The sequence below is a fragment of the Stigmatopora nigra genome, chromosome 16 (assembly GCF_051989575.1).
Source record: "Stigmatopora nigra isolate UIUO_SnigA chromosome 16, RoL_Snig_1.1, whole genome shotgun sequence".
NCBI lineage: Eukaryota > Metazoa > Chordata > Actinopteri > Syngnathiformes > Syngnathidae > Stigmatopora > Stigmatopora nigra.
In genome coordinates this window covers 1,973,739-1,985,503 of record NC_135523.1, presented here as the reverse complement: position 1 = coordinate 1,985,503, position 11,765 = coordinate 1,973,739, and the positions used below count along the sequence as shown (strand labels likewise).

The window sequence follows — 11,765 nt, the reverse complement described above, 5'->3', positions numbered from 1 at the left end:
AATCAGCGGATCTTAACCCGTTAAAGAATACAAACAACCACTATGAAAGAGTTTCCTAGCAATATATTAAAACTTATATAGACATAAAACCAACACGATGAAGTAGAATTCCAAAATTCCTATGTAAAGGTCTAGAATCTAGATTATCTAATTTCCGAGTTTCAGGAACGCACCACTCAATACTGAGTTCGAGGCTAATGAGAACCAGCTTGAGCTGAAGCTAACTCTTGTAAAACAGCAAATTTGTTCTCAAATTTACTCATTATTTCTCTTTAATAATTGCACAATGTCAGTGGTGGTTGAAAACACACACGGATGGTTCTTGGACGCTTGTTCGCTCATCGATCAGGGCTATGTGAGCTGTTTTAGACGACGAGGTGAATCACGCTCGGAAAAGGTGGGACGTTTTAAAAGGCAGTACTTCCGGATTTTGAAACGTTATGGAAATGCGAGTAAAAGTAATGACCCTGATCATAAAAACCAGGATGCAGAAAAGCCACAAAAGGTAACTTTTCAACTTTAAAAGAGTTATATGTGAATGTAAATGAATATATCAAAGTAAAGAAGAACGTTTACAAAGAAAAATAAATGTTGACATTACATTTATTGACATTGCTTTTACTTTTAGAAGCGGAAACGCAAGCAAATTGAACTCAACCATGGCGAGAAGGATTCTATAGAATTTCATGAGAAGGTAAATTGGGTTAAATTACGCTGAAAAGATTAAAGAATAACAAAATGTTTCTACGCAGATTCGATGTGTTATTTTAGAAGGAACCAAATCCCTGGTGGAGTCTGCTAAATGTGTGGGGTACCTTCAAGGAGATCTTGATGGAGTAGATGATATCCCTCCATGCCACGAATGCAACCTGGCAACCTTGTGCGACATGGCCAAAGAGCTCCCATTGGTGGAGGATGACAACCAGGAGAGTTCCATCCAGTTCCTTGAAGATAACAACGTGTCCCACCTGGATTTGTTCTCCTACGTGACAGAAAACCCATCAGAACAAGCGAAATTGACAATATTAATGGGTGATGAATACATTATTCCACCCCATGCTGGATTCTTACTTTCAGATTTCTCCCGGATGCGACCACTCCTGCATTGTAAGTTCAAAAAGTCCCCAAAATGAAGAAATGGTTCAAAAATGGCTTCTCCGCAGGTGGACGCAAGTTTGATGTCATCGTTTTGGATCCGCCGTGGGAGAACAAGTCTGTGAAGAGAAGTCGCAGGTAGGTTTTTTGAGTACAAAAATGGTCTAAAAGGGTAAAAATAGTCATGTTTTTTTCTTTTAGGTATAATTCTTTACCATCATCTCAATTAAAAAGACTACCTGTCCCCCAATTGGCGTCCGCGGATTGTCTGGTGGTCACTTGGGTGACCAATCGGCCTAGCCACTTGCGGTTTGTCCGGGATGAACTGTACCCGCAGTGGGGGGTGGAGCCTGTGGCACAATGGTTTTGGGTTAAGGTCAGTGGCAAATGAGTACAATTTTAAGGTCAAGTTTTGACATATTTCTCTTGTAGGTTAGCACAGATGGTAATTTTGTGTTCCCTCTGGATTCGCCGCATAAAAAGCCGTATGAGGTGATGGTGCTGGGACGATTTCGCAGCGAGTTTCAGACCAGGTGACTTTTAAATTGTGATATTTATTTTGTATTTATTTTTGATGATTTTTTTAAATTAGTTCCTCAGAGATGCCGGTTGTTGAAGTACCACCAGTGCCAGATCAACGGTTGATTGTTAGCGTCCCCTCGGCGCTGCATTCCCACAAACCACCACTCGCAGGTAAATGTTCACTTTAAGATTTGTTTTCATTTAAGATGTATTTTTTATATTTTTTTTAGAGATGATAAGACTCTGAGGATAGGGAAATATTAATTGATGTCAATATAAGTAAGGCAGTTCAATGGGTTGGCTAAAGTGCGTTTCAAAAGTGTACCCACAGAGGGCAGCATTGAGACATTTTTAGTTAGTATTTATATTTGGGAAAATGCTGCTTGTAGTATAAACTTTTTATTTTGCCTTCTTATTGAATGTAGATAATGTTGAAAATTACCAGAGTGACTTTCTTAGTATAATTTTTCATCTATAGGAATTATTATTAATTAATATACTTGATCTATGCAGAAGTTTTGAAGCCATACACGAAAGAAGACCCCAAGTGCCTGGAGCTATTCGCCCGAAGCCTCCAACCGGGTTGGACCAGTTGGGGCAACGAGGTCCTTCGCTTCCAACACAACAGCTACTTCACGCTAACGCCTGCTAGCCATTGACCACATCAATTTTAATTATCATTATTATCTTTTGGAATAAATTCTATTTATATGATCAAGTTGGTAGCATTGTTTTCTTTTTGTATGTGGATTTTTTAAAATTTAATTCAAACCTCTTGATTTGGTGTCTGGGTGTTTAAGACTATTATCAACAATTTAGTTTTGATACAAAATAAAATAAAAATAGAATTTGTTGCTTCATTTAAAATTACATTATACAACCCTTAGTTTTAAGCCTTTTTGGTGTTTTTTGTAGCATTATTTTGTCTAAAAAAATATGTTATTTTGTTTTGTTATAGAATATAAAAACAGTTTTACATAACCTGACTTTTTTTGTATACTTTTTCCTCAAAACAAGGTCATTTTTCTGAACTGTTTTGACAATAACTACAATTATAATTACAATACAATCCCAAATTATACAGTGTATACAAATTCTAATTGAAAATACATACATAGAAGTTAAGTTACAAGAAATAGTTTTCAAGTACATGAATATACCAGGTAACAAAGTAATATATAAGTTTGTGTACTGTTTTACCTTGTTTCTTAGAAGTGACACATCAGTCAAAACAAGATCTCCCCAATATGATTACTTCCAATATTTATTCATATAATTTCTCCCCCATAAGACATAATTAAAGACAAATAAACGCCGACTCCAACACATCACTTTACAGAATATACAATCGCACCATATCGGATCGAAAAACCGGAGGAAAAGGGCTCAAAACTCCCAAACGGCGGCGACGGGTCGCCGTGACCGGACGTGGCGATAGAGAGAGAAAGAGAGAGAGAAGGTTAAATACAAGAAGCAGAGCGCAGGTACAGAAACATGCGGCGAGAATATATAATATATGACATTCAGGCAGAAGCGGCGGAAGGAGAAGACAAAGATTTAGAAGCGAGGTCGGCATGCTGGCTGGCGTTTTCGGGCGGCGCACTTTAAGCGAGCGACACGCACTTTGAACACCACAATCAGAAAGCGGGACGCCACAAAGCCACGCAAGGACGGACAGACGGGATTATACGGGCCAAAAACTGGATAGATATGTCCATATATATATAGTATATAGAGATAGATATGTGCTTAGATATAGGAGACGTTACCAGACGGGTTAAACACGGTTAAAGCAGGGGGCGGGGCTTGGAAGCGAGCGAGCTAGCGAGCGAGACGGAGAGCCAAATAGCGAGCGCATGCATGCACGTGCAGAGGAAGGCCGGTCGGAATCGGACAGCCGCGTCGCCGCCGTCGAGAAGGGAGTCGGGATAACTTTATATTCGGGGAAGGAGAGGAAAAGGGGCAGCAAAAGCTCCAAAATGTACATTGAAAAGTAATTGTGGTTGTGACTAAAGTGATTTTTTTAAAGGGGAATTTAATTGATTGTGATTTTTTTTTTTAGTTGGGAAATTTGGTAAGAATATTTTAAATTTTTTTAGGAATTTAAAAAGGAATTTTTTTAAATATGGGTTTAGAAATAATAAATATTTGGGGGAATTTTAGTGTGTTGTATTGTTAGAGAAGAGGCCATGAGATGGTTTTTAATTGGAAAATTTGTTAAAGTGCTTTTTTAAAAGGGAAATTCAATCATTTTTTGTTGGGAAATTTGTTAAGAATATTTCAAATTGTTTTAAAAATTAAAATAAGATTTTTTTAAACATGTATTTAGAAATTATCAATATTTAGGGGGAATTTAAGTGTATTTTATCGTTATAAAAGAGGCTAAAAGATCGAATTTTGTCATAAATTTAACCCTTTCAGGTACATTTTTTAATGAATAATTGATAAAATAAAATTCCAATTTTCAGAATTCAACAAAAGCCTAATTAGAAAAAAAAATTTTTTTTACTCGCATTAAATATTTAATTTAGTCTAAACTATTTTAAATTTCCAATATAATTTTTGTCGGCATGTTTACGTTAAATTAGCGCATATTTCCGCATATTTTGGAGGTTCTGCTGCTCCGTAAAAACAAAATAAAATTGCACATTCACGGTACTTTGATTACATTTGTCACCCTCATTAAGGAACAACATTGCACATGATTGGCATCTTAATATGTATGTATATATACACTATGTACACATATATACGTTTACATAATTTCCTCCATGTATATACGTGTATAATTTTTGGGCTAAAGTGCACAACAGCCGCACATCCGTTTCAGACGATATAAGCGAAAGTTCGATTAAAATAAGGCAGCAAAAAAACCACACCACAAACCAGAAAAAACGTCTTCCGGCTCACAAACGTCACGACACACATACGCGCGTACATATTGTAATAACTTAACCCGATACTTTGTTACCAGTCAAACGATTATATTTCACGACCACGATAAAAGCAAGATCATACTTTTTTTTTTAGTAAATTTAACATTGTTGCATCATAAGAATCTCTACTTATACGTCTTATATACATATATATTTACATTTAAAATGATTGTGGATCTAATTGTGCTTTTTTTATACGCCCATATATATATTGCTGTGGAATTGTAAATAGTAGTAGTAAATCCATAGTACTTACTTGTCAGTTCCAGGAAGTAGTCTGTACCGCTAGCATTCATTTCAATGGAGTTTTTTGTCAACATGTTTAAACATCCACGGTTAAAGAACAAGGACACTTCACCACAAAAGTACTGCCAAGAAATGAGAACAAAAAAAGCTTGAGAAGTTATGTTAATATCAATTCATAATCGCACATTTGACGTGTTAGTTAGCATTACACCGATCATCACACGCGGAGCAGAAAAAGGCAAACGGACGCACTTGTACAAAGCTTTTGGACTGCAGCAGAGCCACCAAACGCCATAAAGAGAAAGACTACGTACTGTACATATGAATTTTCAACTTTGGGACGGGGTATGATTACATATTTTAGAGATCCTGGCCCAGACGTTCGATTTCCTCGGTCAGGAAGTCGATATCCTCGAAGGTGGCGGCAGGGTTGGAGATGACCATTCGGAAGAAGTTGACTTTGTCACCCTGTGGTTGGTAGCTGACCATGGTGGTGCCGTATTCCATCATGCGGGCTTTGATTACTGGCGCCACCTGAAGGAAAGGAAAGAAAATGTTAATGTGTTTTGGATATTTGGTTTTTGGATTGGTCACCTTGTGCAAGCGTTTCTGTTTTTCGTCTTTGTCTTCTATGTGGCGGACTCCGGGAGGGAGGTACCAGAAGCAGACGTTGGTGTGTTGTGGCTAAAAAAAGAAAAAATATTGTTATTATTATTAGATTAAGGCAATGCTAGTGGGTCAGATTTAGTTGTGTAGTGTTTTTCTGTGTCTGTATTCTCACACTATTGCTACTGTGATAGTGAATTTATTGAATAAGGGATGAATAAAGTTATCTAATTTAATCATATATGGTGTAAATTAAAGATGTCAGACAATTTTAGATATAATATTTAGATTTTTTTTAATAAAAGGATTAAATGAACTGAATTAAAAGGCCTGAATATTCATTTTTTTATAGATCTAAAACAATGTTTATTTCAGCTTTTTTAAATATATTTTTAGATTTTACAAAATGATTTTTATACTAAAAACACATAAAAATAGCTTACAATGACCATTATTGATTTAAAAGGGGTAAAATCAGAAAATGTAATATATATATATATATCTTTAGTATTTATTTTAATTTGATCCTAAAACAGAAAATTGGCACTCATGATTTACTTTGTCGGGCCGCACAAAATGATACGGAGGGCCAGATTTGGCCCCCAAGCCACCACTTTGACACCCATGGTGTAAAAAAACATTAAAATCTCATTTTTTCCTATTTCCCAGTGGCCATTTTGCATGTGGAAATTTCTGTCCTCCTTTTACTCAACAGAGGCGGCCATTAATAATCAAATAAGTAACTAATTAATTCACCCTTTTTAGCCACTCATTGGCTAATCTCATTACACTAAATATTTAGGCCTTCAAATTTGTCTTTTAATTCCACAAATATGCACTTACCTTACAAATAGATTTTTTTTAACCCTATCCCACACCTAGTTGATATAAATACTAAACCTAACTATTAAAAAATAACAAAAGTTTACATACTTTTCCATCAAAAACCATTTGGTATCCTTCCCTGTCCTTGATTTTATTGTAGAGATACTCGGACAGCTCCAGACACCTGTCAATCTGCGCCTCGAAACCGATGGTACCCTGAAAGGTGAAAGTTGACTTTAGGGGCGGGACACGGAGACTAACAGGTGGGCGGGGCTTACCTTAGCCCTCCACATGAGCCACAGCTTGAAAATGTCAACATGGCGTCCGCACTGCAAGGCCTTGTCACCCGTGTCGTATGAAAGGTCGTAGTGTTTGTCTTGTTGAAACAGGTAGCAGGCGTGCATTTGGTTGCAGTTCTGCATCAGGCCCTGGAGGGGTCGCCGTATGTGGAAAAGAGGAGTGAGGAGTTTGGATTTGGGGTGTATGTGTCAGGAGGAAAATCGGGATGGTTGTTACCTCCTCGCGTACAAGTAGGGCGGAACACTGGAGCGGCACGGACATCATTTTGTGAGGGTTCCACGTCACGGAATTGGCCCTGAAGGGGAAAAATAGCGTTAGCTTAGCGGTCAGAGTTAGCCAGAGAAATGATGTAGGGTTTAGATATAATATTTAGAATTTTTTAAAATAAATTGATTAAATGTACTGGATTAAAAACCCTGAACATTATTTTTTATACATCTAAAACTATGTTTATTTTAGCTTTTTTTAAAATATATTTTTAGATTTTACAAAAATATTTTTTAACTAAAAACACAGAGAAAATGGCTTAAAAAATGACAATTATTGATTTAAAAGGGGGAAAATCAGGAAATGTAATATACATCTAGACTCTTCATTTTAATTTGATCCTAAAATAGAAAGATGGCACTCATGGTTGACTTTCCCGGGCCGCACAAAATGATTCGGCGGGCCAAATTTGGCCCGCGGGCCGCCACTTTGAGACCACTGATGTCAAAATGTGTGAAAATCAAATAAACTTTATTAACTTACCTTTCCACGCCATCCAGCTTCCACCTGTGTCTCCGGGACATGAGCAGACTTCCTCCCCAAGCACCCTGATAACAATAATTATTTTTAATAAGCACCAATTAATTCATGAGAGAATTATCAAATTTAATTATGTAAACTTTCCCATATTTTTGGAAATATTAATTTATATTTTCTTTCATTTAATTGACATTTTCCTTATAATTTTCTTGCCACTCGACTCAGTGGATGTCATTGACGGAAACAGGCGTCCAATCACAATTGGACGTCCAATCACAGAATGGCGTTGAGACTTACGTCCACGTGCATCCATACGTTGTACTTCTTGCAAATATCGGAGATGGCGACGAGCGGGTCAAAGGCGCCGTAGACGGTGGTCCCCGCCGTGGCGCTGACGAAAAACGGCACGAAACCCTGCGAAGTGGGAGGAGCCACATTTATGGGGGCGGTCACTACTTATGTATGTCACATGATGGCCAGGGAGCGCCTCACCTTCTGTTTGGCTTCCAGTATTCTCCGCTCAAGGTCAGCAGGGATCAATTTACCACTATAGGAAAGAAATTAATTATTTTCTGACTAAAAAATATGAATTAGTTATAATATTAAATGACCTCTGGTCTACTTTGATGCAGATGACGCTTTCAGTGCCGATGCCTAGAGCTGCTGCGCCTTTTTTGATGGAGAAGTGACTCTAAAAAATAGATAAATAAGGAACAGTGACGTCATAAGAAAATTAAAACAATAATTAATATTGTAATTGATGATTTTACATGCTCAGAAGTGAAGGCCACCAGTCTAGGAACGGATGACATTCCTTTCTCTTTGACTTCAGGGAACATCTTAAAGCGGGCCAGGAGCATGGCGTACATGTTGGAAATGGCGCCCCCTGCGGGACAAAAGAAGTATAAGGCTTGGCTCTGGAAAAAATGCACAAATTGGGCCTTTAAATTCTTTCATAGACAAAATATCTATTCCAAAATCATCAATATACAGATCTAAAGAACTAATTAGCTCAATTATATGCAAATAAATAAATAAAATGTACATCTATGTTCATCATGTACATCTATGTGTATGTATATATGTGCTTATATATTTATATATATGAAAGTTATCCAATCCAATCATATCAAGGGAAATTGAGCTGTGAATTTCTACATCCAAACCAATGAAAATGACACAAGTACATGTACACTCTCCTAGATAAAAAATAGAGCATATAAAGTCATTTGAATTCAACACAATTAGGATCAAAGCAGATGTAAAGGCGTGTTCTATTGAATTTTTTTTTCTTCTCTCTTTTCTCATCTGTATGCAAATGAGCGTGAAATTTATACCGGGTGAGAAGATGCCGTCCCCGCGGCCTTCGTGCCAGCCGATGATCTCGCGCATCTTTTTCAGCGTCACATATTCCATCAGCACGAAAACCGGCGCCACCTCGTACGTAAACCTACGTTTTGGGATGACATCACAAAAAAAAAAAAAGCATGTTAACGCCCAATGCTAACATCATAATGGCGGCTATGTCACATTTTCTTTAAAAAAATATGATTTTTATCAGACTAGGCTATAATAGAAATTATTTTACATTAAAGTGAGTATGTAGAAGTATAAAGAAAAAAAATATGTATAAAAAATAATGTTTTATAGGCATGAGAAGCCAAAAAATGTCAATAAAAATTAATATTTTCAGTTTTCTAATATGAATTATGTTACAAAAACATGTCTAATAAAGTAAAATATGATTTTAGTAATGTCAAAAGGACATTTTCCAACTAAAACATTATTTATATTGAATTATTCTATGAAAAAAATTATTTATTTGATATTTCCAAGTGATTGACAGTGTACATTTGCCATCACAAAAGGGCTTTAAAAATCACATTTATACTCATGTATGACCTTTGTAGCTATAATTAATTGGGCCCATTTTTTTAAGGGGGTGTGCACTTTATCAGGCGAAAGCAGACCCCCGTTAAATGGAGCCACTAGATTTAATTTCACAGCCAATTTTCTCCTTCTTGTTCCCATGGGGACACAAAGACAAGCAGGAGGGGGGTAGAAAATATAAAAGAGGTCCAAGGGGGGCTAATTTACTTCTTTTTGTTCATTTGGCAGGAAATGGGGGACACTTATCAGCAAGCGCATGACAGGAAATGGGATGCAAAATGATTGTGGTGATGATGATGGTGGTGATGATGATGATGGACGGACGGGAAGATGTGGACTTACATGTTGGTATTGGCGGTGGATGTTAGCCAATCAGCAGCCAGGCCCACCATGTCCAATCCGGTGGAGAGCTGGTTGAAGTATCTGGGGTGGGCTGGAGGATTAAAAAAAATGAATTTCTTTCTTTTTTTATATGTAAAAAAATGGTCTTTGCATATCTGGTTTTATAGATGGAAATTTTTAGAGGAAAAAAAAGCATGAAATGAGTTAATTGGGTGTATTTTTGTTGGTATTTAGTTTTATTTTATGAAGATTTGTCATTGTAAAAAATAAAAACATACTACAATTGTTTATTTAAAAATGATCTAATCATTTATAAACCCAAAATAGATATCTTCAAGTCTTGAATTTTATTTTTTAAATTACTACTATGAGAAAATTATTAACATTTTTACAGTGCGTCTGCTGTCCCATAAAGGGTTAATTCATCTTAAAATGACATTAAATTATGTTATATGTTGATTCTTAAGCCTCAAAATAATTATTTTATTTTTTTATGTTACTAGGCCTCAAAAGTGTAAAAATAAAAAATATCCACCAAATTTACACATAAATCAACTCTAAAATGATTTTTTTAAAATATAGCCATCATTCCAACAGTATTGATTTGGGCCTTCATGTGGAAAAATAGTATAACAAATGATGTTTTAAAAAAAATAACATAATATTGAATGTTATTTTCTGCATATTTTTAAGCACATAGATGCATTTCTTAAGTGTGTATGGATTAAAGCGATGTAGGTGGTCTAACCTGTTTTGATGGCATACTTGAGGGTGGCCCTGCAACTAATCAAGATGTCGTCTAGCGAACTGGGTTCGTGCTGCAGGTCCCAATTATTCAAGTGCAGCAGCTCGCTGGGGTAGTGGAAGTCGATGACTTTGGTTTGACGGTCGAACGACTCCACGATGTACGCCAAAAGGATGTCCACCACCTCCTGGAGAAAACTCAGCGTCTTGGCGTCCCCGTCTAAGGCCGGGAGGAGATCTAACAAACACAAAAATGTGTTTGAATAGACTCGTTTCCTTTTATTTTTGACAGCAGCGTCGCAGCGGGAGAGAGGAAAAATCAAGGTGACCTTTGTGGCGATGATGCATGAAACTGGCGTTTGTTTTTGGGGAATTATATATTAAATATGGGGTTTAAATGTTAAGGAATTCATTTGTAGAATCAAAAGGGAAAGGGAAAAGTAGGATTTTTGTTGGGGATAATATTAAAGGGGATATTAGGGTTATTTTGGAGTCACGTACCTGTTGAATAGAGATCAGAAAAGCTTTGGACGTTGGTTTTGGTGCAGTTGCAGCTTTTGTTGCATCCGCAAGTACCCTCCGCTGCTTCAGGTTGATCTTCTTGCTTAGCAGCGGGGGGCTCGACGCCCCCTTTGTCCCCTTCGTTGACGTTTAGGAGCGCTTTAAAAAAAAAAAGAGGAAAAAAATCAAAATTTTCATTTTTTTTCGATCAAAAACAGGACGAGTTTAATTCCCTACCACATAATTTCGATCCAAGACCTCCAGATAGTTTCTGGGCCGCTGCTTGGCACCAAGCTCGGGCTGAAAAAGACAAAAAAAACATAGTTAAAGAAGAAAAAATATATCAAAGTGCGGTAAAAAAAAATACGTGAAACGGAGTACTTACGTGTACTAGGGCTTTGGTTACCCGAATTGTCCCCCGCACCGAGGGACCAGAATCCCGGGGACGCCATCGCTTAGGAGCGCGTCGAGCTGCTGGTGCTCGACGTCGACGGACGCGCGCACATCCACGGACACGCCACAGGAAAAAAAAAATATGGGAGGGTGGGGGTTTGTATATTGTGCGTGTGAGGGTAAAAATAAAAGCAATCAGGACGCCTCTCACATGCAGAATTGAAATGATTACATGTGAACACTCCTTGGAAACGATGAGTCTAAAAAAGAAAAACAGAAAGGGATTAGCAAGTATAGTCTCCACCCCCTAAAAAATGGAGGGAAAAAAAACAAGGCAGAATGGTGCATTCACTTGCTAGTTATGGCGTCGTGACTCCAAGACGCGCATTCACTCATACGTCCTCCAGGCGACGCATGCCGAATGCCAAGCGAGTGTCTGGCCGGGGAGGCCGTCTCATAGGGCGGCTAGGAAAAGGAGGCTGCCCCGCCCCTTCTGCTGGAGCTCGAAAGTAGGCTGGAGTACTTCTTACTCGAGTACATTTTAACATAAAATATCTTGGGTTCTGGAAAATGGGGAGGAATGACATTTTTAAAGCAGATTTGGTTAAAATTCATCAA

At 37.5% G+C, this 11,765-nt stretch overlaps 2 protein-coding genes across 2 annotated transcripts; one reads left to right on the top strand and one right to left on the bottom strand.

Annotated features, from left to right (window-relative positions):
• The first annotated feature begins 152 nt into the window (after positions 1–152).
• Positions 153–2,335, top strand: mettl4 (methyltransferase 4, N6-adenosine). Its single transcript, XM_077736145.1, has 8 exons — positions 153–516; positions 634–694; positions 753–1,107; positions 1,164–1,233; positions 1,297–1,471; positions 1,528–1,628; positions 1,688–1,788; positions 2,131–2,335. The coding sequence occupies exons 1-8, from the start codon at positions 287–289 to the stop codon at positions 2,274–2,276; spliced, it is 1,239 nt and encodes a 412-aa protein (XP_077592271.1). The 5' UTR covers positions 153–286; the 3' UTR covers positions 2,277–2,335.
• Positions 2,336–2,863: 528 nt separating this feature from the next.
• On the bottom strand, positions 2,864–11,639 carry gad2 (glutamate decarboxylase 2). Its single transcript, XM_077736477.1, has 16 exons — positions 11,140–11,639; positions 10,992–11,054; positions 10,755–10,913; positions 10,258–10,491; positions 9,510–9,600; positions 8,615–8,727; positions 8,048–8,163; positions 7,889–7,968; positions 7,770–7,824; positions 7,575–7,691; positions 7,281–7,345; positions 6,747–6,825; positions 6,509–6,658; positions 6,339–6,446; positions 5,394–5,483; positions 2,864–5,333 (listed from the first exon to the last, which is right to left on the bottom strand). The coding sequence occupies exons 1-16, from the start codon at positions 11,204–11,206 to the stop codon at positions 5,160–5,162; spliced, it is 1,761 nt and encodes a 586-aa protein (XP_077592603.1). The 5' UTR covers positions 11,207–11,639; the 3' UTR covers positions 2,864–5,159.
• Positions 11,640–11,765: the final 126 nt, after the last annotated feature.

What these genes read in the sequence shown, in the direction of transcription:
- mettl4 (XM_077736145.1), top strand. Translation starts at nt 287, where the DNA reads ATGTCAGTGGTGGTTGAAAACACACACGGATGGTTCTTGGACGCTTGT. An exon ending in GATGCGACCACTCCTGCATT is followed by an intron (nt 1,108 to 1,163) that starts GTAAGTTCAAAA and finishes GCTTCTCCGCAG; the next exon opens with GTGGACGCAAGTTTGATGTC. An exon ending in CGCAGCGAGTTTCAGACCAG is followed by an intron (nt 1,629 to 1,687) that starts GTGACTTTTAAA and finishes TTTTTAAATTAG; the next exon opens with TTCCTCAGAGATGCCGGTTG.
- gad2 (XM_077736477.1), bottom strand. Translation starts at nt 11,206, where the DNA reads ATGGCGTCCCCGGGATTCTGGTCCCTCGGTGCGGGGGACAATTCGGGT. An exon ending in CAAGTATGCCATCAAAACAG is followed by an intron (nt 9,601 to 10,257) that starts GTTAGACCACCT and finishes TTAATCCTCCAG; the next exon opens with CCCACCCCAGATACTTCAAC. An exon ending in AAGCTGGATGGCGTGGAAAG is followed by an intron (nt 6,826 to 7,280) that starts GTAAGTTAATAA and finishes TTTCCCCTTCAG; the next exon opens with GGCCAATTCCGTGACGTGGA.